Source organism: Scleropages formosus, chromosome 25 (assembly GCF_900964775.1).
Source record: "Scleropages formosus chromosome 25, fSclFor1.1, whole genome shotgun sequence".
NCBI lineage: Eukaryota > Metazoa > Chordata > Actinopteri > Osteoglossiformes > Osteoglossidae > Scleropages > Scleropages formosus.
The window spans coordinates 2,451,294-2,475,670 of NC_041830.1; the positions used below are offsets into that span (position 1 = coordinate 2,451,294).

Consider the following 24,377-nt stretch of genomic DNA (forward strand, 5'->3'; position numbering starts at 1 on the left):
AAGGCGAGACAGGAGAAGCGACAAGAGGACAGGCGGAGGGACAGATCTGCGGCAAGGGGCGAGATGTTGGAAATGAAAGGAAAATATCCCAGCATTTGTCACCTTCTCCCATTCTAGAGGAGCCAACGAGGGGGCGGTGGTGAAAGAACAAACATCACAGCGCTCGGGACCGCACCACTCTCTCAGACTAGGGCGGGGGTGGGGGTGGGGGGGGGACATGGTTAACACAAACCGCTCCGGCATCAGTGTCTGCTAATATTGAGTAGTGAACATTCCATAACTGACCCATCTGTGCGCTTACTGAAACAGAGAGTGCCGCATGCTTTCAGACGTGACGGCCGAAAGCAGTGTGATCGTCCACTCAGCGAACTGTTCCTGTGTAGAAGGGAGCAGCCTCAAGGCTCTGTAGCACCTGGAAGTGAGTCTCTCCAATAGACGCACTAAAGACATCTCGCTTGTCCTCATCTTTATGAGCCACAGTCAGTATTAGCACATTTTTATTTTACAGTTGCAGTTATTTTAAGGCGTTAAATCTGAGAAATACCAATTAGAACTTCAAGTGATCTGGATCTGTCAGACCTTCAAGTGAAGACAATATCATGATGCTTCTGCGTGTCTACGCAGCATTGTCACCTGAGTCCACAACCGTCTCTTTCATACTGCTTTTGGGGAAGGACAGCTCGGATGCCGAGTTCCTCTCTGCATTCAGCAGATTCTCTTTCTGTTGCCTTCCAGAGGAATCACAAGTGTTCTGCTGGTCTTAAGCTGGTCCGCAGTCAGCGTGGCCATGCTCCGACTCTCAGTTCCACACAGTGTGCTCAGAGTTAGTCTTTACTCTCTACTCCGTCTTGTCCTAAAGAAGCCTCCAGTGCCTCAGGACCATTCCTGTACACAGGTTTCTGTTCAAGGCCGTCAGTCACACTGCCTAAAGGGCATCGCTGTGTAGCAGTGTCCACATCATTCAAAGAATCTAACAGATTGGAGATGTCAGGGATATCCCACCCATCAGTGCACTGCCTCTTTTCTCCATCCTCTGTACCCTTCTCTCTGTCCTTCATCCCATCCTTCCCAGGGTAGTCAAATCCGCTGCTGTCCATGGAATAACCAGAGCCCTCTTCTCCAACAAAGGGCACTTGTTCCTCCGCTGTACCTCCGCACTCCACACCACTTTTGCTGGCAGCTCTGTCCTCTTTGTCTGATTTGTTCTGGTCAGCGTTCTTTTGTTCAATGACTTGTAGCTGCGGCTGCCCGGTCAGGCCTGCTGCTCCCGCCCGGGTCGGCGCTCCTACTGCCACAAGGATCGTCTCCATTTGACGCATGTAATCAAGATGACCTTTCACCTGAAAGGGGGAAAATAAAATGTTATAGCTTACATCAAGACAATGGTATACCCCATCCTCACATAAAAGGGTTAATTTCTTCTGGGAAGTCATGTTATGCAAACCCTCGTCGTGAGGGGACTCGATTTCCATCATTTCTTATTATTGAAAAAGAGAACTGGTTCCCGGAAGAAAAAGTATGTCACATAAAATGAATTAAAATACAAAAACAAAAGGGATTTTTATTCATAACAGCACTAACGTATTTTAATATTTGTTGCAAAAATTATTTCTAGCTTGTCTGAGTCTTCTGTTTTCATTCCTTAACAATGAACACTTGTCCAAACTTGGCTCAAACACCAAGTGAAGAAGCAACTTTGGAGCTTTTCTGTTGGGGAAAACCCCATACTAACAACAGAGTAAAGCGGTATCTTTTTAAAGTCTCTTTCAACAGCTTATGATGTTATTTATATCTTATTATGTTTGCAAGAAAGTCATTGTTTTAACCTATTGCTGGACAGGTTATGTTTTAAATTGTGTAGTTCTCATTTGGACAAAGTGCTTCACGGGTGAGTGCTCCGTTTTCCTCTTTTTTAATTAAAAACATATTGTTATTAAAAGGCTCCCTTTCTCCACCAGATATGGAGCACACTGTTTTATCTAGCTTTTAAATGCTCCATTTTACTCATTTTAAACAGAATTTTGGGCACCGTATTAAAGCAGCCATTTGAGATGAAGGCAATCTTTGTGAACTAAACAGTACTGCAAACTCACAGAAGCACTGAGAGTCGTACCTACTTTTAAAGACTGCACTTTTAATGTTAGATCTTTTTTTCAATCCAGATGTCCTTATACAATAAATACAGAATATTCCCCAGTAGATCTTACTTGATTTTATGGATGAAAAAGGAAAGATTGACACCGACATTTATTCATTTAGCAGACGCTTTTCTCCAAAGTGACGTACATATCAGAGTACAACAAGAGTGCGTTACACCAAAAGACCCGGATGCCTGATCTGGACTTGATTTCTGAGTACAGTCAATCTGTCTCATACCACCATATAAACCAGTATACATAACCCGGGTGACTGCACATAGGTTTCTTCTTTAAATTATTGAACAGATAACATAGTACACATTTATGAGCACACAGATCAGGGGGGAATTGAGTCCTAAAGAGAAGAGTTTTTGATTACGAGTGAAAGTGAAACACACACACACACACACACACACACATTTTCAGAACCGCTTGTCCCATACAGGGTCACGGGGAACCGGAGCCTACCCGGCAACACTGAAGTACAATTTGTGATAAACCACTAAAGAGCTCTTGACTGTAATTTGGAGCACTCTTTACTAGAATGTCACTACTGAAACACTGACACATCCCATACTGAAAAAACATGACAAAACAGCCATCCATGTATGAAGTGCAAGGACAGGGCGGTGTACTCTAGGGAAACAGTGTGTTACACTCTGCGGAAGTGCTGGTGTACTACTGGTGCTACTGAAATACTCAACTCTCAAGGGAAGAACAGGCAAACTCTCAAAATAAAACAGGACCAGAAGGGCAGGGTGGGAGGACCATCCCACATTGTGTTGCCTAATATTTAAAAAAATAAAAACATAGAAAAATATTTAGCTCGTTAAATTATCTGAGGTCATGTGTGAAGCTGGGGATGACTCAAGGCCAGAACTGACACTTAGATGAGAAGAGTCAGCTGGGTTCTGGACATGGTGTATTTGGAGATATTTTGAGTCAGCCACTTACCACAGATGACAGGTCCACATTAATCATGCGGCGATCGTTCAGACTGATTGGGTGGAGCCCTGCGACAGATAGCTGGGCCGAAGAACTGCGGTAGAGGAAGCCGAGAAGCCAGTCCCCCCTGGGAAAGAGAAATAATGCTGCGTGGAGCTTTGCGACACATCATGATGGACATCCCTTGCCCAACTCTCACAACCTGCTCGTTTTCACACCTGCAGTATCCATTGACTATCCTTCCAGCGACCACCTGGGAGAGTTTCTCCCACTGCTTGCTTGAGCCGTCCACCGGTGCTCCGAGGAGGACAACATCTTCCACTATACCTTCACAGCCTGAGGGAAACCACACATGAGACATTTCACAACATTCAGTCGTTTATAATCCGCATTCAGCACTTTTTTACTGGAAAGTTTGTGGTTCAAAAGGTCTCAGACACTTCTCACAAATCTCAGATGTGGCTTAATCTGGCAAAAGTGTTTAGAAGTTGCACAGCATCAACCAGATCATATAAGTCTTACAACATTCAGAAAAATGCAACAGAAGTGTGTATTCCTGTTAGAATCTACTACACAAAACTGTAAATATTATGATTTTTGCATTACAACTCATCACATAAGCAGACTAATGGAGGGGTCTGTATTGTCTGGTTACGCAGTTAACCAACGTATCACATACCGGATTTTTTAAAGTCATTCAGACAGTGACACTGTTAAACATAAATAAAATGTTTTCACAAATTTTAATAAAAATAAAATATTTTTGTGTTGCGTATCTGGAGTTAGGGGGCGCGGTGGTGCAGCGGGTTAGGTTGGGTCCTGCTCCATGGTGGGTCTGGGGTTCAAGTCCTGCTTAGGGTGCCTTGTGATGGACTGGCATCCTGTCCTGGGTGTGTTCCCTCTAGCCTTGTGCCCTGTGTTGCTGGGTTAGGCTCCGGCTCCCCGCGACCCCATATGGGACAAGCGGTTCAGACAATGTGTGCGTATATTTTTTTTTAAACAGTTTGGGTTTTATTTTTCCAGTAACCAACAACTTTTCTCCAATAGTATTTTTTTTATTTCTGGAAAATGTATTAATAAAACTATATTGTGATGCATTGGACTGGCTAGTCATGTGCTGATGGACTGCACGTCCATTCCAGCTTTAAACTATACTGTTTGTGCGTATCTTCTCATCATGTGTAGAGCAATGTATTCATCAGCGAGCTCTGTTAGAGTATAGATATGTGTGTGTGTGTGTGTGTGTGTGTGTGTGTGTGTGTGTGTGTGTTCCCACACCTTTTTCATTGGCAAGCTCCTGCAGGCAGAAATATATGACTCTTGCTCCAAGGCTGAAGCCAATCAGGCTGACAGGACGCTTCCCCTACACAAAGACGAGAAGCATGAGGAGAGAGAAATGAAACGGAGCCTCTCGTGGCCACAAATCCACTCGCGCCAAGGTACTCACCTGCTGCCGACTTCTCAGCACTTGGGCCAGGTGTTTACCCACCTCGGCTGAGCGGCTCAGACACACCCCCCAGGGATTGTCGATGACACTGGCCACTGCCAGTAGGGAGGCAGGCCATGTGAGTGCTGTCACGATGCCTGCCAATCACAGAGCACGCTCAGAGGAGCATGAGCCAATCAAGGACATGGAAAGATCACAGGGAAAATGCAGGACAGCAGGGGGCGTGATGGTCAGAGCTGTTGCCTTGCAATCAAAGAAAATGAGTTTGAATGCAGCTCACTCCTGTAGTACCACTTATCAAAGTCCGTACCCTGAACTGATATAGTACAAATTTCCCAGCTGTATAAATAGGTCAATGATTAAGTAGCTTAACACTCTAAGTCCCATTGGAGAAAAGCATCAGCTAAATAAAGACATGTAAATGTAAAATATTCATGGTACAAACATCTACCCTGAAACTGGGTAACAGTACAGTAGCTATTGTGGGGAAAAATGGAATATGTGACCAACACTAAACTGCAAGAATTGTCTTGTAATCCTCATAAACAGTTACTCTACCTAGTGGGCACGATAATTTGCCTAGTTCCGAAACAGGAAAAATGTAAATGATCCTAACCGGAACCACTAAAGGACAGAGGAAGATATTCAAATAATGCATTCATGCATATACAAGTTAATTCCATGCGATAATTGGCTGTCTTCCTCAAAATACCTTCCACACAGCTGTTCCCTCCACATTTTCTATCTGGCATTTATTAACGCAGCATGAAATGGAAGAGGGATTACAATTAGCTCAGGATCGAGCATCGTCACATGCAAACAGTTTTAATGGAAGACAGAAAAATAAACCCCGTAGGTTTGTAAAATGCACAACTGTAATTAAACTTAAAAAAAGTTTAAATTAGATTTCTGTGCGTAACTTCCTAAATGAAATTTCTATGGAGATTTGCCGTTGCCCTGTGCTGCCCTGGCTCTTACTGCGTAATGTCGTGTTGTAACAGTCTGCCATTGTTCTTTTTACATAACAAACTTACATTCTGCGCTACACTGGTGATACATAGTGATGATATCTCACTTATGATACATGCATACATAATGGAGACAAATTTAGACAAATACAATGAGATCATCAGTGTCAATTCAAGTTAACTTTTTTGTGCATAGCCATGAAATCATTCACAAATGCAATTTATAAATAACACTGACTGCACATTTTGTAATTTGTTTCTCATTCTTTCTATATTTTCTGACAAATGCCTTTTTCAGGACGGCGTAGCTACACACAGATACGTCGAGCCGCCATGCAGTGTGTCTATCGGGGTCTCGCAGGATACGCCGTTTGCACACAAGTTGCACCTAGTCGACTAAAACCGTGTGGAGCTGCTTTTGACACCGATTCCGTCAGGCTTCAGCTGCTTCAACATTCAGCTTCCTTTACATGTGGCGCTTATATTAACTTATCCGCCCTTGCAGTTTGTGTGTCAAATATACTTTATTGAGAAGCACCAGTCTTTCTAACTGCATGTGACAAAAATGTAAGAAGATGATCAAGAGTCTGGAAAGAAAAAATACTTTTACATTTATTTATTTGCCTGACACTCTAGTGGAACTCACTATACTTCCCATACTGTCAACACTCTCACACTCTAAACACACCAGGAGACAGAGAGGTCTGGATGGAGACATGTGAATCACGTCATCATTATAAGACATTTAATGATCCAAGTGATTGGTATATTTCTAAGCAGGATGTTTTTAATCGTGTTTTCCTTACATCCAGTAGACGGAAATTAGCTTCAGATCAGTTTCGTTATACTGATTTTTGGTTCCATAAATCAGAAACTGGGAATCAACAGCCAAGAGTCGTTATACTGATATTTCTGATGAAGAGAGCCAGTAAATCGAGGGATTCCTGTATCACGTTAAGTGTCAATATAAACGTCAATTTAAAAAGTACAAAAGCATTCACACAGAAATGGTAAGCTGACCACCGGCCTACTTCCATACGTGTGTGTAACTGTACGCTTGGGTGTCGGTCTGTGAGTTCTTCTACACAGCTGGGTGTGTCAGCAAGGTGAGGGCACCCCCTACCTGACAGCACCGTGTACTTGAGGGCCTCCTGGGCCACCATGCTGACCAGCCCATCCAGGAGGGAGTCCACAGCAGAGCCCAGGGCCCGCAGGAAACGGGACTCCCACACAAGACAGTACTGCTCCCCACAAGGGCCAAGGCTACTCCAGGGGGCCTGGAATGAACCTGCAGGGGGTAGCAGAGGGAGAAGGGCGGATTGCTTCGGGTGGGTGCCTGTGGGTGGACATGTGACCCTTGATACTTTGCATATCAGTCTCCCTATAACAATGTCACTCTGCAAGGTTTTCTCCGTATTAAAGCAGGAGAGCAGAGGAGTGCTGTAGGACTGTGTTCTACCACCACATGGTGACCCATCGTTGGGCTGCTCCTCCTCCCTCCTCCCTGCAATGATTAGTACTTTAGCTATGCGCTGCATAACAATGAACTACTATTATTCAAATATGCAAATTAAGCCCAAACTGCTGATGGGAAGGCAGCTCTGACACTAGAGGTCAAGCCAGGTCACTGAACTGGAGATCCATTTAATGTCACTCGTTATACCTCTGGGTCGGCTAGTTCTCGTCCGTAACAACGTGTCTTCAGAGTAGGGTTTATAATTAGGTGAGCCCAGGCAATTGCTTAGGGGTGTCAAAAACACATTTTGTTACTGAAACTGAAAAATAAACCGAAATCTAGGAAAAAAATTCATTAAAAACCCGCTTAACAATAAAGAAAGTTTTACTCAAAAGCTGAAGATCTGCTGTCTAATATACATTATTGCTGCTATGAATAGGGCATCACCGCCCCGTGTTTTTGAATTTTGCAGGTGACACTGTCTATGAAACTGTCTTTCCGCGCAGTAAACTCTTTATATCTATTGGTACCCTGAAGCAAGCTAGGTCTTGAAAACATGCTTAGTTTTCAGACCCATTTTCAGTCATTAAAGCATAAATTTTCATTCTGTTCATATGTATAATGTTGTATATCACGTTCACATCCGTGTCATCATATATAATTGAACAGAAAATAACTTGTTTTAATTATAAATTCAAATTTTATCACTTCTGCACGATCCAAACATATCTATTTGTAAAATAAAAATGGTTCTCGTCATCTGTGAATATAGATATGTGTACTGTTTTTAATGCACGGATAGAAGTGTGAGGGCTGTCAGCTCATTCCCTGTGTGTGTGCGTGCGTGTGTGTGCGCGCGTGGGCGAGGCATGTCTGCTCACTGTATTTGCCGCTGCACAGCCAGCCTGTCACAGCCACAGTGACATGGAGGTGCTTCCCAGAACTCAGAGGCAGGAATTCAAACTGCTCGATGGCTCCCACTCGCTTGTTCATCTTGTAGCCTGAGGAGCAGCCCATCATTACACACACTGAATGTTTACTGCAAGGTTAGGCACAGACAGATGAGCAGTAGCATGTGTCACAAAGGGCCCGGTACGGAGGAAGTGGAAACACACGATTTCATATTGACACATGTGAAGTTGCCAGCTGCTCCTGAACGTGACTGGATCACTGACCCGCCAAGCCAGCCCCTGCGGCCCCGAACAGGGAGGCCATAATGGCGATGCCTGCTGCCGACCCCAGCGCCGCCGCCCCGCCTGCTCCCAGCACCGCCCCGGCTCCCGCGGCAACCAGAGGGGCGGCCAGTCCACCTGTGACACCTGAAGGGGGCGAGAGTGTGGGAACACACGGCCAGACGAGAACTTAGGTCTACACACGTGAGACATCACACATCCAACACAGAGTGCTGCGAGGCTCTCGGGCTCCACTGACACACTACCGGAACTGACAAAAAGATGTGATCAAATTTAATGTAAAAAAGGTGCAAAAAGAGTGAAAACCACGTTTGTGCAGCACCGTACACAGACACCTGGCTGCTGTAAACACCAGGACAGTGAAAGAGAACGAGTGACCAATATGTTAATGAAAGCTTTTGCAGCAATTTCAAACGACCCTTGCAGAAATTAGACAAGACTAATTAATAATTACAATCAATTTATTTTCCTCGCTAACACTGAACTGCTGCATGACTGAGGAAATGGTGGTGCGCCCTAGTGCTTCGTGGCAGCCTGTGTGAATGTCTACAATGTCGCCGTGGAGGCATCAGCTCGTTCACCAAAATACTTTGCCTCCTGACACCACGTCCAATGCACAATAACTGTATTTCCTCAATAAAACAAGGCAAACAAGCGCAAAACACAACCGTGACCTGCTAAGACTCACCATTCTGGTACAATTGGAAGTCTTTCGACAGAAAAATGGCAAAGATTTATGTCTACATTCATGCTGCAGAAGTTTCAACTGCTGTGTGTCTGGACAAAAACAGACTATCATTTAAAAAGTAATACATTGGGTCCTCATTGTATGGATAAATTAGAATTTTTCAAAAATAAAATGTTTCTGTTATTTATATATTTTAAAGATACAATCCTGTTTATCCATTTATTATTATTATTTTTTTTGCTTGTCTACACTTAAAAATAAGTTGAGAGCAAATGCCCCTTGCATTTTCGCACCCCGCCACTAGTGAGCAATAAAGAGTGCCCAAACTGAGCCCAAACTGAGCAGGAAGGTGTTCACGGCTTATGTGTGATGGTCCTGAGTGTCAGCGGACAGTAACAAGTTGAGGAACATTACACATGTTTATGAGATGAGTCGGTTAACAATCGGCATGTGTATTACTTTTCATTTCAACGTAGGTCAAAGTTAATGCATATCTTAAAATTAAAATAATTAAAGCATATTTGCTATTTCTTATAGCTATGTCAGAGACTTTTACAGAATTTAACATATAAATCAAGGAATGTCTCTACTATTACACTTTTATTAATTACATAGATAACAAAGCAAACTGAAAGAGGTCAGATGCTGACAGATGTTGTACATGTTGCGTTAAGATAATGCCAAATAAAGAGTCCTCCGATGGAAGGGGATCTCATCCACAATATATCACATAACTCCCCATGTTTCCAGGATAAACTCTGGAACACAGACCCTGCACGGAATGAGCGGCAGATGATGTGGGAATGAATAAAGTCTCAGTGATTTTTAAATGTATTAGAGCTTTACAGAACCAAGCCTTTCACTATATCAAGGTAAATGTGCATTATTAAACTTGCAGTGATTGTAATATAGCTGCACACAGACTTCGATCCCAATTGTGCTTGTAAGGTGAGGAGCCAGTGTTTTTACAGTGGTGTACATTTGTCTTGCACATCATGAACATGTTTAAATTCAAGTGTACTGACCAATCACGGTGCCCCCTCCTATGGTTGCCAGACCGATGAGCAAGTAGCGGCGCAGCTTCCTTCCTCTCTCCTTCCTGCGTTGCCGGGACAACTCCTCCCTGACAGCATGAAATGGTTCGGGTTAAAAAAACACACCGTGAACATCAGGCTCCTTCACGAACCAAAGGGTCGGCACAGTCTAGTGTGTCATCAGTCAACACAAGTGTGTCGCACACAACACGGTCTTACGAAGACACTCCATGCCAATAATAAGCCCAGGAAAACTGCTGATAAAACGCTGATACGAAAAAAGAACAAGGGGAGAAAACCAAACACACTTACCGTTAATGGACTGTCCTCGTGGAACGCGGCAGAACACAAAGAACAATCAGGGCATTCAGTACGTAACCTTACTGCACACAGCAACACACACACATTCACAGTCCATACACACACAGTATATTTCATTGTCCTTTATGTGATCAAAGCATCCTGACCACCTGAAATTCACTCACATCTATTACAACAATTACATCTATTTATTTACATTTATTTGTTTACCTGACACTTTTCTTCAAAGTGACCTACAGCGCTAAGCTACATACACTGATTTGCCCATTAATACAGCGGGGTAATTTTTCAGGGTAAGTACCTTGATCATGGATACTACAGCAAGAGGTGGGATCTGAATCAAGTCCTTCAATTGCCAGCTGGCAGCTCTAACCTAATGCACCACTTGCTGGCCCACTACCACTCCTCTCCTCTCCTCTCCTCCCCTCTGTGCTGCACTTCTCCTCACTCACTCAGTTTCCTCCGTTTCCTGTCCCCTCAGGCGCTCTCCCAGAGTCTCCTCATACTCCTCCAGATACTGAGGGGGCACGCGGAACAGGCAGGCAACGTGTCGGACCAGGAACCGGGCTCGGGCATCATACTGGCCTGATGGGAGTTGGGGAGAGTGAAGGCCATGGACAGATGAGCAGGAGAACAAGATGCATGCTAAAACAGAAATATTCTGCTACTTCTTTCTGGTTACCGTGGTTACATACAAGCAAAGCAACACATACCGTCTTTGAGGGAGAAGGACACCAGATCCTGGAAAAGATGCAACGCAATCAGTACCGCTAAAATTACAACTCACTTCCATATTCAAACTCACACGTGATAATTCACGGCACGAGGCATGCAGAAATGCACGTGCCGTCGTCGCCTTGGTCACCTGCACAATGGGCGTGGCCACGGGCCTCAGGAGCTGCTCGCCCTGCAGTACGGAGTGGAAGGTGTCACTGCCCTCACTGCCGAGGCCCGCCAGGAAGGCACCCATGACAGGCAGGACTGACTCATCCAGTCCGAGCCACTGCACCAAGCCCTGCAGGTACTGCTCCCGGAAGCACCTGGTGATGTAACCCACATTGTGCATAAATCTCCAGTGAAATTAGCATATTTAAGCAGCAGAGCCCTACCCCCTTCTCACCTGTGCTCAGCTCCTTGAAAGAGCTGCCCCAAGGACACAGAACAGAGCGCAGCGAACGCAAAGCGACCCGGTTCGCTGAGTTGCCTGCCGACGGCCGATCCGGGTTCTGAGGGGCCCTCCCCATTCAGTGTGCTCTCGCCCCCTTCTGGTGGAAAGGGGAACAGCAGCAGAGTCATCATCACAATCATCATTAGTTATCATCTTTGTGTGTGTCAGAGGGTAACCGTAACTTGAGTTACACACAACCTACTGACATATTGGTGGGGAAAAAAATGTCGAAACACAACCACTATGGAAGAAGCACTAGGAACGAAAGCAGGGGAGCTGATGATTGTTATAGTAATTAAATTATAATTCAGTATGCAGTTCATCCTGACATTCATAACCCCACTGGTCCTCATGCAATTGATGGGTAATTTCAATGTATCCTTTTGACATGACAATAATCTTGAGAGAAGACGATAAAATTAAGAGGCCATACACAACACCTTCACATTAACATGATGATGGTGTTGTTTTGCGTTTATGCAAAATTATGTCAATTATGTCAATTAACCTTCCGCTTTGGCGGCTCTTCAATGTCTTCGCCACATGTGACCAGAAGCGGAAGCGATAAGTGAAAACATGCGACACGTGAGTTGAAGACGACCGGCGACACGCGCTTGGAGCGCAAATCCCTCGAACAGCGGAACGCGCTGCGGCTCAGTCCAGTCCTCCTCTCTGACGGCCTCCTACTTGTGCAAATACATGATTCATATAAATACCGAGCCCACATTGATTTAGCATCGCACCTGAGGCTGCACTCGGACCCGTGCCTACGCCCCCCGTCCTGTCCATGTGTGCCGGATCGCGGCTCTGCCGAGATGTTCAGTAACACGTAAGTTCTGCGGGTCCCAAAGTCCGAGAGAAACTTCACTGTACACAATGGAAACTGTCAATCGCGGACATAGCTCCGCCTCTTCCTGTTTACAGTCGTCACATGACGTGCACTAAGAGGCTGTGATTATTGGCCGACCGTCCTCTACGTCACAATTAGGGCTCCGCCCATTGACACCAAGCGCATACCAAGCACATACACAGCGCTGCCCGGAGGAGGATGCACACCGCTACATGATAAAGTAGGGATGCTCAGAAGGCTATTTTGTCTCACAAAAATGATTTGTAAATTGAAAGGAAATACTACTGTTTTAACGGAAAGAAGCAAATATAAATTAGAAAATCCGCTCTGAGGTGAAAACAGGCCTCATGACCTCCCCTCAGTAGTAGTACCAACTAACTCTTGTTCAAGTGTGTTCGAGGAATTCTGAAAAATAAAAAATAATATAGCTATCTCCTCTGTCCAAGATGGTTTGCTGTCTGATAAGTAACTTTACAATGTTTTACCTATGTACCTAGGGTACTTTTTACCCTTGAAGATACTAACCCTGCAGGACTGTTCAAACAGAATCTTCAGATTGTAAGAGGACTTTAACCACTATGCCACCTGCTGAGACTGTAGTTGGTCTATCCATTTTGTCCATTTTTCAGTCGGCTGACTGGAACGAGCATCCAGGTGGAAGCATGAGGCCGTACTTGCCTTTCATAGCAAGAGTGTCTATCCCCTGTTGTGGATGACGGAGCATTGCCAGGCCAGATATTATCTGTCCAGTGTGTCCCTTCGCCTTGTCCACACTCTTGATGTTTTGGTCAAGAGCCAAAACTCATGACCACAAGTGAATATGGGGATGTGGACTGAGCATTACACACCAGTCACCTTTGCTCTGTTATTTCAGCTAGTGGCAGTTTTTTTAAAAGGCTTGTGAAACGGTTCACACTTACACAAAACAACTCAAGAAGGCGAACAATAATAAAAAAGTGCAGGCAATAAAAAATTATTAGGAGTAAACCAGCTGTCCGCATTGAGTTTTGTCAACCAGTAGCTCTGAGAAAAAAACAAGTCCCTTCCCAAGTTGCACAGTTGCTCCACAGCTTTCAGGCAGTTTAAGGACAGCTGGATAAAAATGTTAAACATTAACCATTACAAGTTAAAATTGTGGACATTAAAAGAGTTGAGTCTTTCATTGCTTATGTATGTTTACTCTCCTGAGTATGTTTGCAGTACTGCTGTTTCGTTCACACGCTCACCTCAGATCGCTGCTGTAATAGTATAAAATTGTGAACTCGGTGTAAAATGAGCAAAAGAGAGTGTCTGAAGTCCTGCTGCAGAAAAGGAGTCTTTTAGTTGCAATGTGTGTGTGTGTGTGTGTGAACACTTACCTGTGAAGCACTTCAAAATGAGAACAGCACAGTGCAAAACAAGCTGTCCAGGAAAAGGTTAAACCAACGGCCTAATTAAAAACACAGTAAGGTATAAAGAAGATGAAAATATTATAAAAGAGAGTTTAAAAAAACTTTTCCTTTGTTGCTAGTGGAGGGTTTCCCCAAATGAGAAAGTTCTGTAGCTGTTTCTTTAGTTATTCAATGTCATAAATGGCAATTTTTTTATAATAAGACACACAAACAATCACATACAATGGCACTGTATGTGATTGTGTGTCTTATTAAAAAAAAATTGGTAGGAGGTTATCAAGATTCATCTATCCTGCATTTTATGCACCTACTCGAGCGATGAACATCGGTGCATCAAGTGGAAAGTAGTAAACTAGGTTTGCTTAAGAGTCACATGTCTGCAGCCATGTCTCTTTCTCTTAATGTAATGCACAAATTGTATTTTTTCTGAGATGCATGCTGCTTTGGAGAAAAGCGTCTGCTAAATGAATAAATGCAAATGTAAATAATAATCTAGATTACTGTGACCCATCATTGCATAGGTGGTTACTGATAATAAATGAACAACTTTAAATGTTAAAACATTAAAGAGCAACCTAAAATGTGTTTTGTTAAAACAAGATATAATGATAAAATCTACCGGTTGTGACACAACCGAAACGTGGGATCTTTATTAGAAAAATGAAGGGGTGAAGCAAGTCTTGTGATCGGGGGCAGGCGTGGATCCAAAAGCAAGGTGCGACCGTCATATCGAAGGACAATCTGAGGTTGTGGTTGAAGAGGCAAGGTGAAGGTGAAAACCGTGGGAAACAGGACTTAGGGACAAGGAGTTGGGCAGGGCAACAAGGAAGAGAGATGAAAGGAGAAGGTCAGGTAAGGCAAAGTGGGTTGTTGAGAACACAAGGGGGACAGTTGTCTTGAAGAGACTTCCCAACCAGAGAGTGGTGGAGTGGCACTCTTCATACCCTGCCTGTTGATTATGGCCAGGTGCTTGCGTCTGGTGTGTGACACTGGTTTTATCATTGTCCTGCATAAAAATATGTTATATTTTTTATTCTAATTATTTTAATTTAATTTGAAAATTATTTTGATTAAAAAATAATGTTTTTTCTTGTCCATGATGGAACCAGCGTTCATTCAGTATCGATTTCCAACAAACTCAAAAGTATAGAGCTGCTGAACCTGACAGCCACTTGGTGCAGAGCCATCTTAAAAAAGTGAGAAATGGGTGTGATTCCATCACTAGATACTATCTGTAACTTAACTGATCGCTTCAGTTTCATAAAATGCATGTTAGTCTTTGTTTCAAGGAGCAGGGAGCTCAGTGACAGACAAGAAAAGGCTCCACCAGATAGTCTCTGTGACTTGACTATTACCAGTCCAAAACTACAGGCCTGTCTCCCTCCTCCCTTTTCTGTCAAAACATTCTAGTACGGGTGAACTGTGATTAACTATCTGCATTCCTCACCCAGAATCATCTCCTCGATGTATATCAGTCTGGATTCGGGGTTGGTCACTCCACTCAGACAGCACTCTTGGCAGTGTCTGATGCTCTCCAGTCGGCTAGAGCAGCCTCCCTCTCCTCAGTCCTCATCCTTCTTGACCTGTCTGCAGCATTTGACACTGTCAACCACCGGATTCTGCTCTCCTCTCTTGGTCAAATTGACATCAAAGGAACACCACTAAAATGGTTTGAGTCTATCAGACACATCCCATAAGGTGGTCTGACAGGGCTCCTGCTCTTCTCCTCAGCCTCTCTCAACTGGTGTCCCGCAAGGCTTGGTACTGGGTCCTCTGCTCTTATCAATCTACACCTCTTCCCTCAGCCCTGTAATCACCTCCCATAGATTCAACTACCACTGCTACGCTGATGATACCCAGCTCTTCCTCTCATTTCCATCTGGAGCATCAGACATACTTATCTAACAACAGACTCTGTGCAACTACTTGTCCAGGCCATGGTGATATCCCGCCTGGGCTTCTGGAACTCTCTCCTATCTGGCCTTCCAGCTACCACCATCAAACCTTTACAGCTGATACTGAACGCTGCTGCACGAGTTGTATTTGACTTGCCGAAGCGTTCCCACGTTTCTCCCATCCTCGTCTCTCTGCACCGGCTTCCTATAGCCACTCAGATCAAATTCAAGACTCTGGTTATTGTCTACAAAAGCATAAATGGAACTGCTCCCAGATATATATAAGATCTGATCATCAGCTACCCCCCAACCAGACTGCTACGCTCCTCCACCTCTACCCACTTGGTCTCACGCACGAAAGATCCAAAAGCAAAAGCATTAAGGTTTTTGGTTCTGGCTCTGATGTGATGGAATGACCCCCCCTCTCGCTCAGAACTGCTCATCACTTATGTCTACATTTAAGAAGGGTCTTAAAACTCACCCTTTCCAGACTCACTTCTCCCATGATCTCTTAAGTTAATGTAAGGTGTAAATGTTCATGTTTTATAACTTTACATCATACGAGTAGCTGTGTGAAAGATTATCCATTATTCAACAGTTCTGATCTCAAATTGTTGTCTTTTAAAAAAATAGTGATTAAGAATTGCTGATTATTTAAATAAACCTTCATGCAGCTACTCGTGTAATGTTTCATATGGTGGAAAGTAAACAAATTAACTGTACTCTAGAATCACGCTTCTGCATCTAAGTGTCTCTTTCTGCTAATGTAATGAAGACATTGTATTTTCTCTGAGATGTACGTCGCTTTGGAGAAAAGTGCTAAATGTAAATGTACCACATCTGCCTTACACAGTAACAGAGCGCCATCTAAGTGCATTATTTGAAAATAAGAGAACAGTACAGTACCAATGAAGGAGTCACGAGTAAAATACTGTATATTGCTGATGAAAGTGTATAGATGTGAAATAAGAAACCGTACATCTCAAATGATTATGATTTTACTTAATGATTATGTTTTTATTAATATCACTGCATGTTAGGTTTATAAAAAATATCTACATCTTTATTTTTTAAAATTAAATCACTTAAAGATCTAATTATTAAATTGGTGCACAAATAATAATTGTCACTCATTCCTTAAGGATTAAAACATTTTTGGTGATCATGGTGTGAATAGGGTCCCCCCCTTTTGAGTCAGAATGGAGACAAGAAATCATCTGGAACTGATACTGACAATACTGAGCAACTCCTGCCCATTATTCTATTGCATCATCATCATCAGCAGTGATGTCAAAATGACAACCTTCATTATCTGAACATCTATAGCAAATAATTAACTGACAGCTCAGTTTAAAGTCACACAGTGCTGTTTTTCCATCACATTTAGTGTTAAGCTGCCTACAACTATTTACCCATTTATACAGCTGGGAAATTCACTGGAGTATAGCAGTGTAAGTACATTGCTCAAGAGTCAGTGAGATTCACAATGGCGACCTTCAGATTGAAAGTCTGTAGCTCTGACCACAACACTGTCTGCTACCCCAGGGTATGTGTCCTGTGTTGTTTGTATGTGTGTGTGTGGGTTTTTACGGTGTACATAACAACTGCAATGTCATATTAACACAGAAGACAATGGATCCATGAATGCTTGTCTTTCGCAGTCAAACACAGTGGTGCTCTGCTGTAGCATGGATATCAGGATGCTGGCCATCCTGGCGATGGTAACACAGGACTGTCATGTTGACGGTCATCAGCAAGGCTGTGATAGCAGCGAGGGCCAGTATGGTAGGGGAGTGGTGGAGAGGGAGGAGGGCAAGCAGGATGAGCAGGAGAACCGAGAGGAGCGCCAACATCCTCCGTGTGGCCTGGACAGAGTGAGGAGTGTCGATGGGGTGATCACGTGATACTGCATCTCTTTCTGTCCCTTCTGCCATCCCTTGCTCCTCACCTCTGTGCTTCACACAAGCAGACATCTCACATACAGTCGTCCTGGGGGATTCCTCATCTCGCCTCCTCAACTCTTCCTCCTTGACGCCTGCATGCCTTTGGGCATCCCGGCTTGTCTCAGGGTAACAGTCAGGCAGTAGGGAGATGATGCCTCCAGGCACGGCAGTGAATCTGCGGCAGAGGGGACAGCACAAACCAAGGACAGCAGTGTTCCGCCACAGTTGCGTCCCCCAAGCATCCCCATCCAGCAGGGATCCCAGGCATGAAGAGCAAAAGGCGTGACGACAGGAGAGCAGCTTGGGGCGCCTGCATCCTCTGTCCTCAAATCCCAACAGACAAATGGGGCAGTCTGCTGTGTAAAGGCCACACTGGGAGCTCTGAGAAATGCTGGAGCTGGAGGACACCTTCTCCATGGTTACTAACTGTGGGGAATTTTCTGTCCAGGCCCTGACTGATGGATTCCAGCTGTGACGGATCCCCAGCGCCGACAACAAGTGCCCAGAGTATGCCGGAAAGAAGCAGAGCTTTAGAAGAGGGGTAGTGAGCAAGACCCCACACCACCAAGACGTCACTTGGTCCGACACAGCTTGACTAAAAACAGGACAAAGATAACAAGAGCACAAGTGTTTCCCAGGAAGTTGAAGGGCATCTCTGTCCACGAAGCCAACCTTGTAATTCTCACTTCATCCATGTACCGGTGAGTCCCTTCCTGGTCTGAGTGTCTGCGGTCACCGGTTCAAACCTGCTTTTTACATCCTATGCCTCACTGTCCTTCTCTGCTGGATGTGTTCCGGAGTTTCCTTTCTTTTCACTTCTGCGCTGTGTAATGATCCTGAAGCACATTCTCTGTACAGACTGAAGCATATCAGCAGAGAAATGAAGGCTGCTGCACCTGAGTCCATATCTATTACCTTTGCTGTGCTCTTCTGTCTCCACTTGAGAGTTCCTTTATACCACTTAGTCACCCTCTGCAATATGTCTACATCAGTTGTGCACACTGCTCCTGAGTCTGTGTGTGTGTGTGTGGTACAGAGAGAGAGAGAGAGAGAGAGAGAGAGAGAGAGAGAGAGAGAGAGAGAGAGAGAGAGAGAGAGACAGAAAGTTTATGTTACAATGTGTGTAGATGTGATGCTGTATGCAACTGTGAACATTACTGATTCATTTTGTGCATATGTATATGTGAGCGAGTGAGCCTGTGTAAGAGGGCTGTATGTGTATGTGTTGTCTCCAGCTGTATTGATGAGGATGTATGGTGTGCATATACTGTATAGGTAGGCATTGTGCAGGAAAGAGGAAGTTTTAGGGGTCAGAGAAAGGATAAGTGGGTAAGGTAGTGTGGTGACTTATCAGCACTCTGTTGACAGAGTGGAAAGAGGCAGAGTGGCTCATAATCACTGTGAGAAGTAAAAAATTAACTTAGAAATACTCAGGTAAAAAGAGCAGGACATGGTGAGGAGTAAGAGGCAAGGCATAATGACCTCAAGTATAATCCTAACCCCAAGCCATGTATACAGAGGATACTTTTTACTTTATCAGTTTAGGGTAAATACCTTGATCAAGGGTCCTACAGTAGGAGGGGAATTTGAACTGGGACTCTTTAAGTGTAAGGCAGTAGCTCTAACCACTGCAGTATCTGCAGTTTCCCAGGGTGGAAAGGGTACACTTCCGGCTCCATTACCTTTTTAAATAATCATAATTTGTCTCTAGTCTGTCAGTAAACATAAGTACAAATGATTGGATAGATATGGAGAAGCTTAAGATCCTACGTTTGCACAAAGATCGGGAAGTTGCTTTGGTTTGTGAAGTCACCATAACTGGTGACAGTGCTTAAAAGAGAATACATCATTCCAAAGTCAACAGAGCTGTCAGAGGAGCTAAGAATTGTGAGCTGGTTACCAGGCAGCCACCTGGGGGGGTGGGGTTGCATTGATGGAGAGCTCCCTATGGACCACCCCTGTCTCAAATTGAATGATGATGAATGATGACCGGATGATTGAATGATGACCAGATGTGGCCCCCGAGACAGCATCAGGAGGGATATTAGAGCAGGTGGACTGAGGACTGCTGTGGAGGAGTGTTTGGGGTGCCAGCAATGATTCAGCAACGAACTTACTTGCAGAATATATTGACAAAGTGAACGGTGTCCAAAGAGCAAAAACTGAGATCTTGTGAAAAGGACAACAACAGAGCAGGGACATGCTGATGAGAATGTGGACTTCACAATGGGACTTAGATGACAACTAGAAGTAATTAAAACAAGATTGTCAGAGGTGCAGCAGGTCTCAGTAGATCCCATGACGAATAGTTCATCTGCCTGAGCTTTTAAGCTGTTCCTGACTAAGGTGATGCAGAACCAGTGCATCAGGATGGGTCCTCTGTGGTACTAGGTTTGCCCCTGATGGGCATGACATGGGATGTGGGGGCAGAGTTAGGCTTGGGTTGTGGGTTTTGCACTCTCTCTGGTGGAGAATGTGGGCAGCTTTGCCTGTGTAGGGGACAGCAGGCAGCAGGAGTTTCATTGATGGAGGATAGATGGTGTGTAGTGGTTAGAGCTGCTACCTTTGGACCTCAAGGTTGCAGGTTCAAATCCCACCTCCAGCTGTAGTACCCTGGTGCAAGGTAATTATGTGAGAATTGCTCTAGCAAGGAGACATGGAAGGTAAGGCAGATGTGTAAATAAGGGGGAAGTTGTTGCTTGTAGGTAACAATGGACATATGTTGGAGGATCTTGTAGGGTCAGATGATGCAAGGGCTGAGTTTCTTGCGTAGCAGCTTCAGATGAATGTCTTGAATGGACAGCCATACTCTTTGTCCCAGGTGGAACAGCAGGGTGTGATGCTGTTTGTTCGTGATGTTGTAGTAGTGCTTGGTAGGCGACAGTTTGCGAGAAAAATAGGCATAAGGATTGAGTTTAACAGGAGTTCTCTGTCTCTGTGAGAGGACAATTCCCACCCCTGTGATCGAGGTGTAAACGTCCACCACAAACGGTTGCGAGGGGTCAGGATGCTGGAGCACTGGGGCGGTTGTAAGCAACATGTTGAGGCCCTGAAACCCCTCCTAAGCCTTGGAGGACCAGGCAAGTCTCATGGCCTTTTCCCTAAGCAAAGACATGAGAGATGCAGCTACAGAACTGAACCCCCGAATAAACCGACAGTAAAAATTTGCAAACCCCAGAAACCGCTGCAGTGCTTTTATGGAGGTTGGGCGAGGTCAATCCAACACTGCCTGGACTTTGGAAGGGTCCAGGGCTATCCCATTAGGGCTGAGGAGAAACCCCAGAAAAGAAACTCGTTCTTTATAGAAAAGGCACTTCTCTCCCTTGACAAAGAGGTTGTTTTTCAAGAGCTGATTTAACACTTGACGTACGTGCCCTACATGTTCCGACAGCGACCATGAGAACACGAGTATATCATCTAAGTGCACAAGGACACATTTGTTAACCAAATCCCCCAGCACGTGGCTGATGAAGGCTTGGAATATGGAAGGTGCGTTCGCAAGTCCGAACGGCATTCCTAGATATTCATAGTGCCCAAGGGCGGTGCTGAAAGCGGACTTCTATTCATTGCTGTCCCGAATGCGAATCAGGTTGTAGGCACTGTGGAAATCTATCTTGGTAAACACCTGGGTTCCATGGACCTGTTCTAGAGCTCTCAAAATGAGAGGCAAGGGATGGGGTGTTTGACGGTGCCCTCATTCAGGCTATGGTAATCTATACATGGATGTAACCCCCCGTCCTTTATCCTGATAAAAAAGCCATGCTGAAGCAGGCGAGGTCGATAGCCTGATGATTCTGGAGGCTTATGCCTCTGTCACATAGTCCTCTATGGCCTTTTGTTTGGGAAGGGATAGACTCTGCCCCGAGGGGGAGAAGTTCCTGGTAACAAGTCAATAGTACAATCTCAGATCCAGTGCCGGGGTAGGGCAGACACCTGGTCTTGCAAAAGACCTCCATGAGGTCCTGATATGCCTCAGGTACCTCGAGGGGCTGTGCTGCTTTGGGACTCTCAATTGAGGTGACCCTACATGGGGGAGACAAACAGGAAAAGGCGGTCTGCGATCCCCATGACACTAGTTCCCCAGTACTCCAGGAAAATACAGGATCATGCTGAGCCAGCCAGGTATAACCCAGGATAATGGGGTTGTCATGGGACTTTTTCAAAATTAAACTTTATTTAATAAAGTTATTAATACAATACACAATTAACAATTATCAACAAATCTACAACTAAAAAAATCCAAAACCACATTTCCTACAGTTGGTCAACAGAGCTTACTAAAAAGTCATTACATGAAATGCATTGTCAATAAGTCTGTTTCTCATAACAATCCCCCTTCCTGGCTTCAAAATATATAACTGACCCACGTCTTCCCCACACCAACATACCCATGAAAGGACTGTTCCCCAATAGCAGCTTAACCTGAGTCATCGTATCACATACATGCATCTTCCAAAACACATAAAATACTTCTAAATTACAGTATAAAACTTCACCATACCCCCTAAAACCTGAAATCAGACAAATAAATACAAAGCAGACATACACATAATGAATTAGTCATCAATATAAAAAAAGTTATGTGCACAAAATAACCTAATAAAACAAGGCCACTAAAATCTGTGAATAAGATACTATACAGATAAAATCCACACAAATTAAACAAATAAATATAAAAGGAAATATACAAGCGGGTAGGATACAAGAAAGTACAATATGTTTTAGAAGAAAGCAGTTCCATGAAGCAGACGTCCATCCTCAGAGCTTCAGGCACATTTTTCCACAAGGCCTTTCCATCTGTCCTTTGCCTCATGGTAGTCCCAGGCAATCACATCCTGCTTTATCCTGAAGTTCAGCTCAGCTCGGATTTTCAAAAGGACACCATAGACTCCCATTTTTTACCCCTTTTGGACAAGGTTAATGCGTGCATTCGACAATTCTCTTTGTCAAACTCACAATCAACCATATCCTACCAGAGGTTGCTTTGTTTACCTTGTGGGACAGTCCCTTCATGATATCATCAAAAATCAATGCCATCTCGCTGTCTAACTCCCCGCACAAGGACTCGACCAGTGACCAGACTGTCCCGGCATAACCGCAATCCCAAAAAACGTGTTTAATCGTTTCCGCACCTAAACACTGGGGTTGCAGACAGTCAGGATGTCCGGTCAACCCGTACCTATAAAGTTTCTCCACCATGGGTAATCTTTCATGGATGCACTGCCAGTTTAAATCCTGCAGTCTATTGTCGAACCCCTTTGGCTGAATTCGGGCACAAATGTCTTCCCCAAGGCCCAACATCACTCGCGTTCCCCTCCTCTCCAACAAAGCATTATATAACACTTTGTGCTTGAAGAGGGTACTTGCGTCAGTGTCTGCCGGAATAATCTTACTCCATTTCACCATCTGTTTATAGTGGTCTGACAGTGACTCACCAAATGCCGCAATGGGAAAGACAGCCAGGGGCGAACAAAATGCTACTGTGGGTGTTCCAGGGGAGCTGCTGGACGGAAGCAGTGTTGCACGAAAAAAAGGCAGTCAAATTTTAAGGGATGTCAGGGACCCCTCTCCCGCGCCTGCCCTTCCCTAGGTACATCACCTCCCTCCTCACAAGCTCATGCCTCCCACCCCATACCAAGCCAAACACGTCTTTGACAAACCCTTTCCTTAAGTTACGAGGCATGGGGTAGACATGAGCTAAATACCGTAAGGTCGTTAGGACGTTGACTTTCAAAATCAATACCTAACCCAGGAAGGACAGGGACCTTGCCTTCCACAGCCCCATCTTCCCTCTAGCTATCGCAAGACGCTCCTCCCAGTTGACCCAGGCCGCTCCTTCTGAAAGAAAACCCACACCCAGCACTCTGAGGGGACCGCTACAAAGCGAGAGACAACCGAAGGTGTCTTTTTGCGCTCCCCAGAATCCGAAATAGTTTACCTTTATCTTCCCGAGGTTGAGCGCCGAACCCGAGGCCCTCCCGAACATCTGAGTCAGGTGCAGCGCTTGGGCAAGTGAATGGTCGGAAAATGGGGCCCAATCCCAGTCTTCCCAAAATGTTAAACATAAAATTGTGGTCCACCCGATCGAACGCCTTCTCCTGGTTCAAGTTGATCAGCACCAGGGGAACTCTTCGATCCTCCACCCAGGTGATCGCATCTCTGATAAGATGTAAATTACAGATCGCCGAGCACCCGGGAACCCCACACGTCTGATCTTCGTGGACCAGGAGGGCCATAACCTTCTTCAGACGTTCGGCAGAGATTTTAGCTATTAACTTTGTGTCAACACAGAGCATGGTCAGGGGCCTCCAGTTGCTCAGATCGGCTCTATCACCTTTCTTATGCAACAAGGACAAAACCCCCGACCTCATGCTCTCCGTTAGCTTACCTTGGGTCAGTACTTCTTCCACAACCTCAAGGAAGACAGGGCCCAAAACATCCCAGAATATGGAATAAAATTCCATCGGCAGTCCGTCCAAACCTGAGACTTTCCTCCAGTTCATTCTGGAGAGCGCCTCAGACAGTTCCCCCAGAGTGATGGGTGCCTCTAAGCAAGCCCGGGAGTCAGCCAGGAGGGTCACCTGCAAATGCTGTAAAAAGGAATCCCCTGTGATGAGGTCAGATTCCCTTACCTTAAAAAGACTTTTGTAAAACTCTATAGCAATCTCAGTCATACGGGCCATATCCTTTACCAGCTTTTCTTGCCTAGTTCGCAAAGAAGTAAAACCCATATTGTGTTGGAAATCCCTCACTTTATTAAAGAAAAAGGAGGAGCATTTTTCATTTTCCTCCAATTCTCTTATGCGGGCTCTTACAAGGAGAGCACTAGCTTGCTGGTCATATAGTCGCCTTAATTCCGCCTTTAATTCTGCTTCTCTGTCACTATCAAAATCTTTCCCATTATTATGGTGGGCATAGAGCTTTCCCAACTTTTTCTCCA

The 24,377-nt window shown here is 44.7% G+C and overlaps 1 protein-coding gene across 2 annotated transcripts; it reads right to left on the reverse strand.

Moving 5' to 3' along the window:
• Nucleotides 1–495: 495 nt before the first annotated feature.
• Nucleotides 496–12,242, reverse strand: tmco4 (transmembrane and coiled-coil domains 4). 2 transcript variants are annotated; one of them, XM_029249341.1, is made up of 14 exons: nucleotides 12,102–12,242; nucleotides 11,311–11,452; nucleotides 11,056–11,230; nucleotides 10,904–10,931; nucleotides 10,643–10,775; nucleotides 9,861–9,958; nucleotides 8,130–8,273; nucleotides 7,836–7,955; nucleotides 6,622–6,786; nucleotides 4,531–4,667; nucleotides 4,362–4,446; nucleotides 3,302–3,419; nucleotides 3,093–3,210; nucleotides 496–1,340 (listed from the first exon to the last, which is right to left on the reverse strand). In XM_029249341.1, exons 1-14 carry the CDS (start codon nucleotides 12,145–12,147, stop codon nucleotides 825–827), a joined length of 2,025 nt encoding a protein of 674 aa, XP_029105174.1. In that variant the 5' UTR covers nucleotides 12,148–12,242; the 3' UTR covers nucleotides 496–824. The 2 variants fall into 2 exon arrangements, with proteins under 2 accessions (XP_029105174.1, XP_029105173.1); XM_029249340.1 differs by having other exon boundaries at nucleotides 11,311–11,455.
• Between the last annotated feature and the right edge of the window lie 12,135 nt (nucleotides 12,243–24,377).

Excerpts from the sequence above, each read along its gene's own strand:
- tmco4 (XM_029249340.1), bottom strand. The coding sequence starts at position 12,147 with ATGGACAGGACGGGGGGCGTAGGCACGGGTCCGAGTGCAGCCTCAG. Across the intron at positions 11,456-12,101 it reads GGGTCCGAGTGCAGCCTCAG|AAGGGGGCGAGAGCACACTG; the intron begins GTGCGATGCTAA and ends CCTTTCCACCAG. Across the intron at positions 8,274-9,860 it reads AGGAGGGGGCACCGTGATTG|GTGTCACAGGTGGACTGGCC; the intron begins GTCAGTACACTT and ends CGCCCCCTTCAG.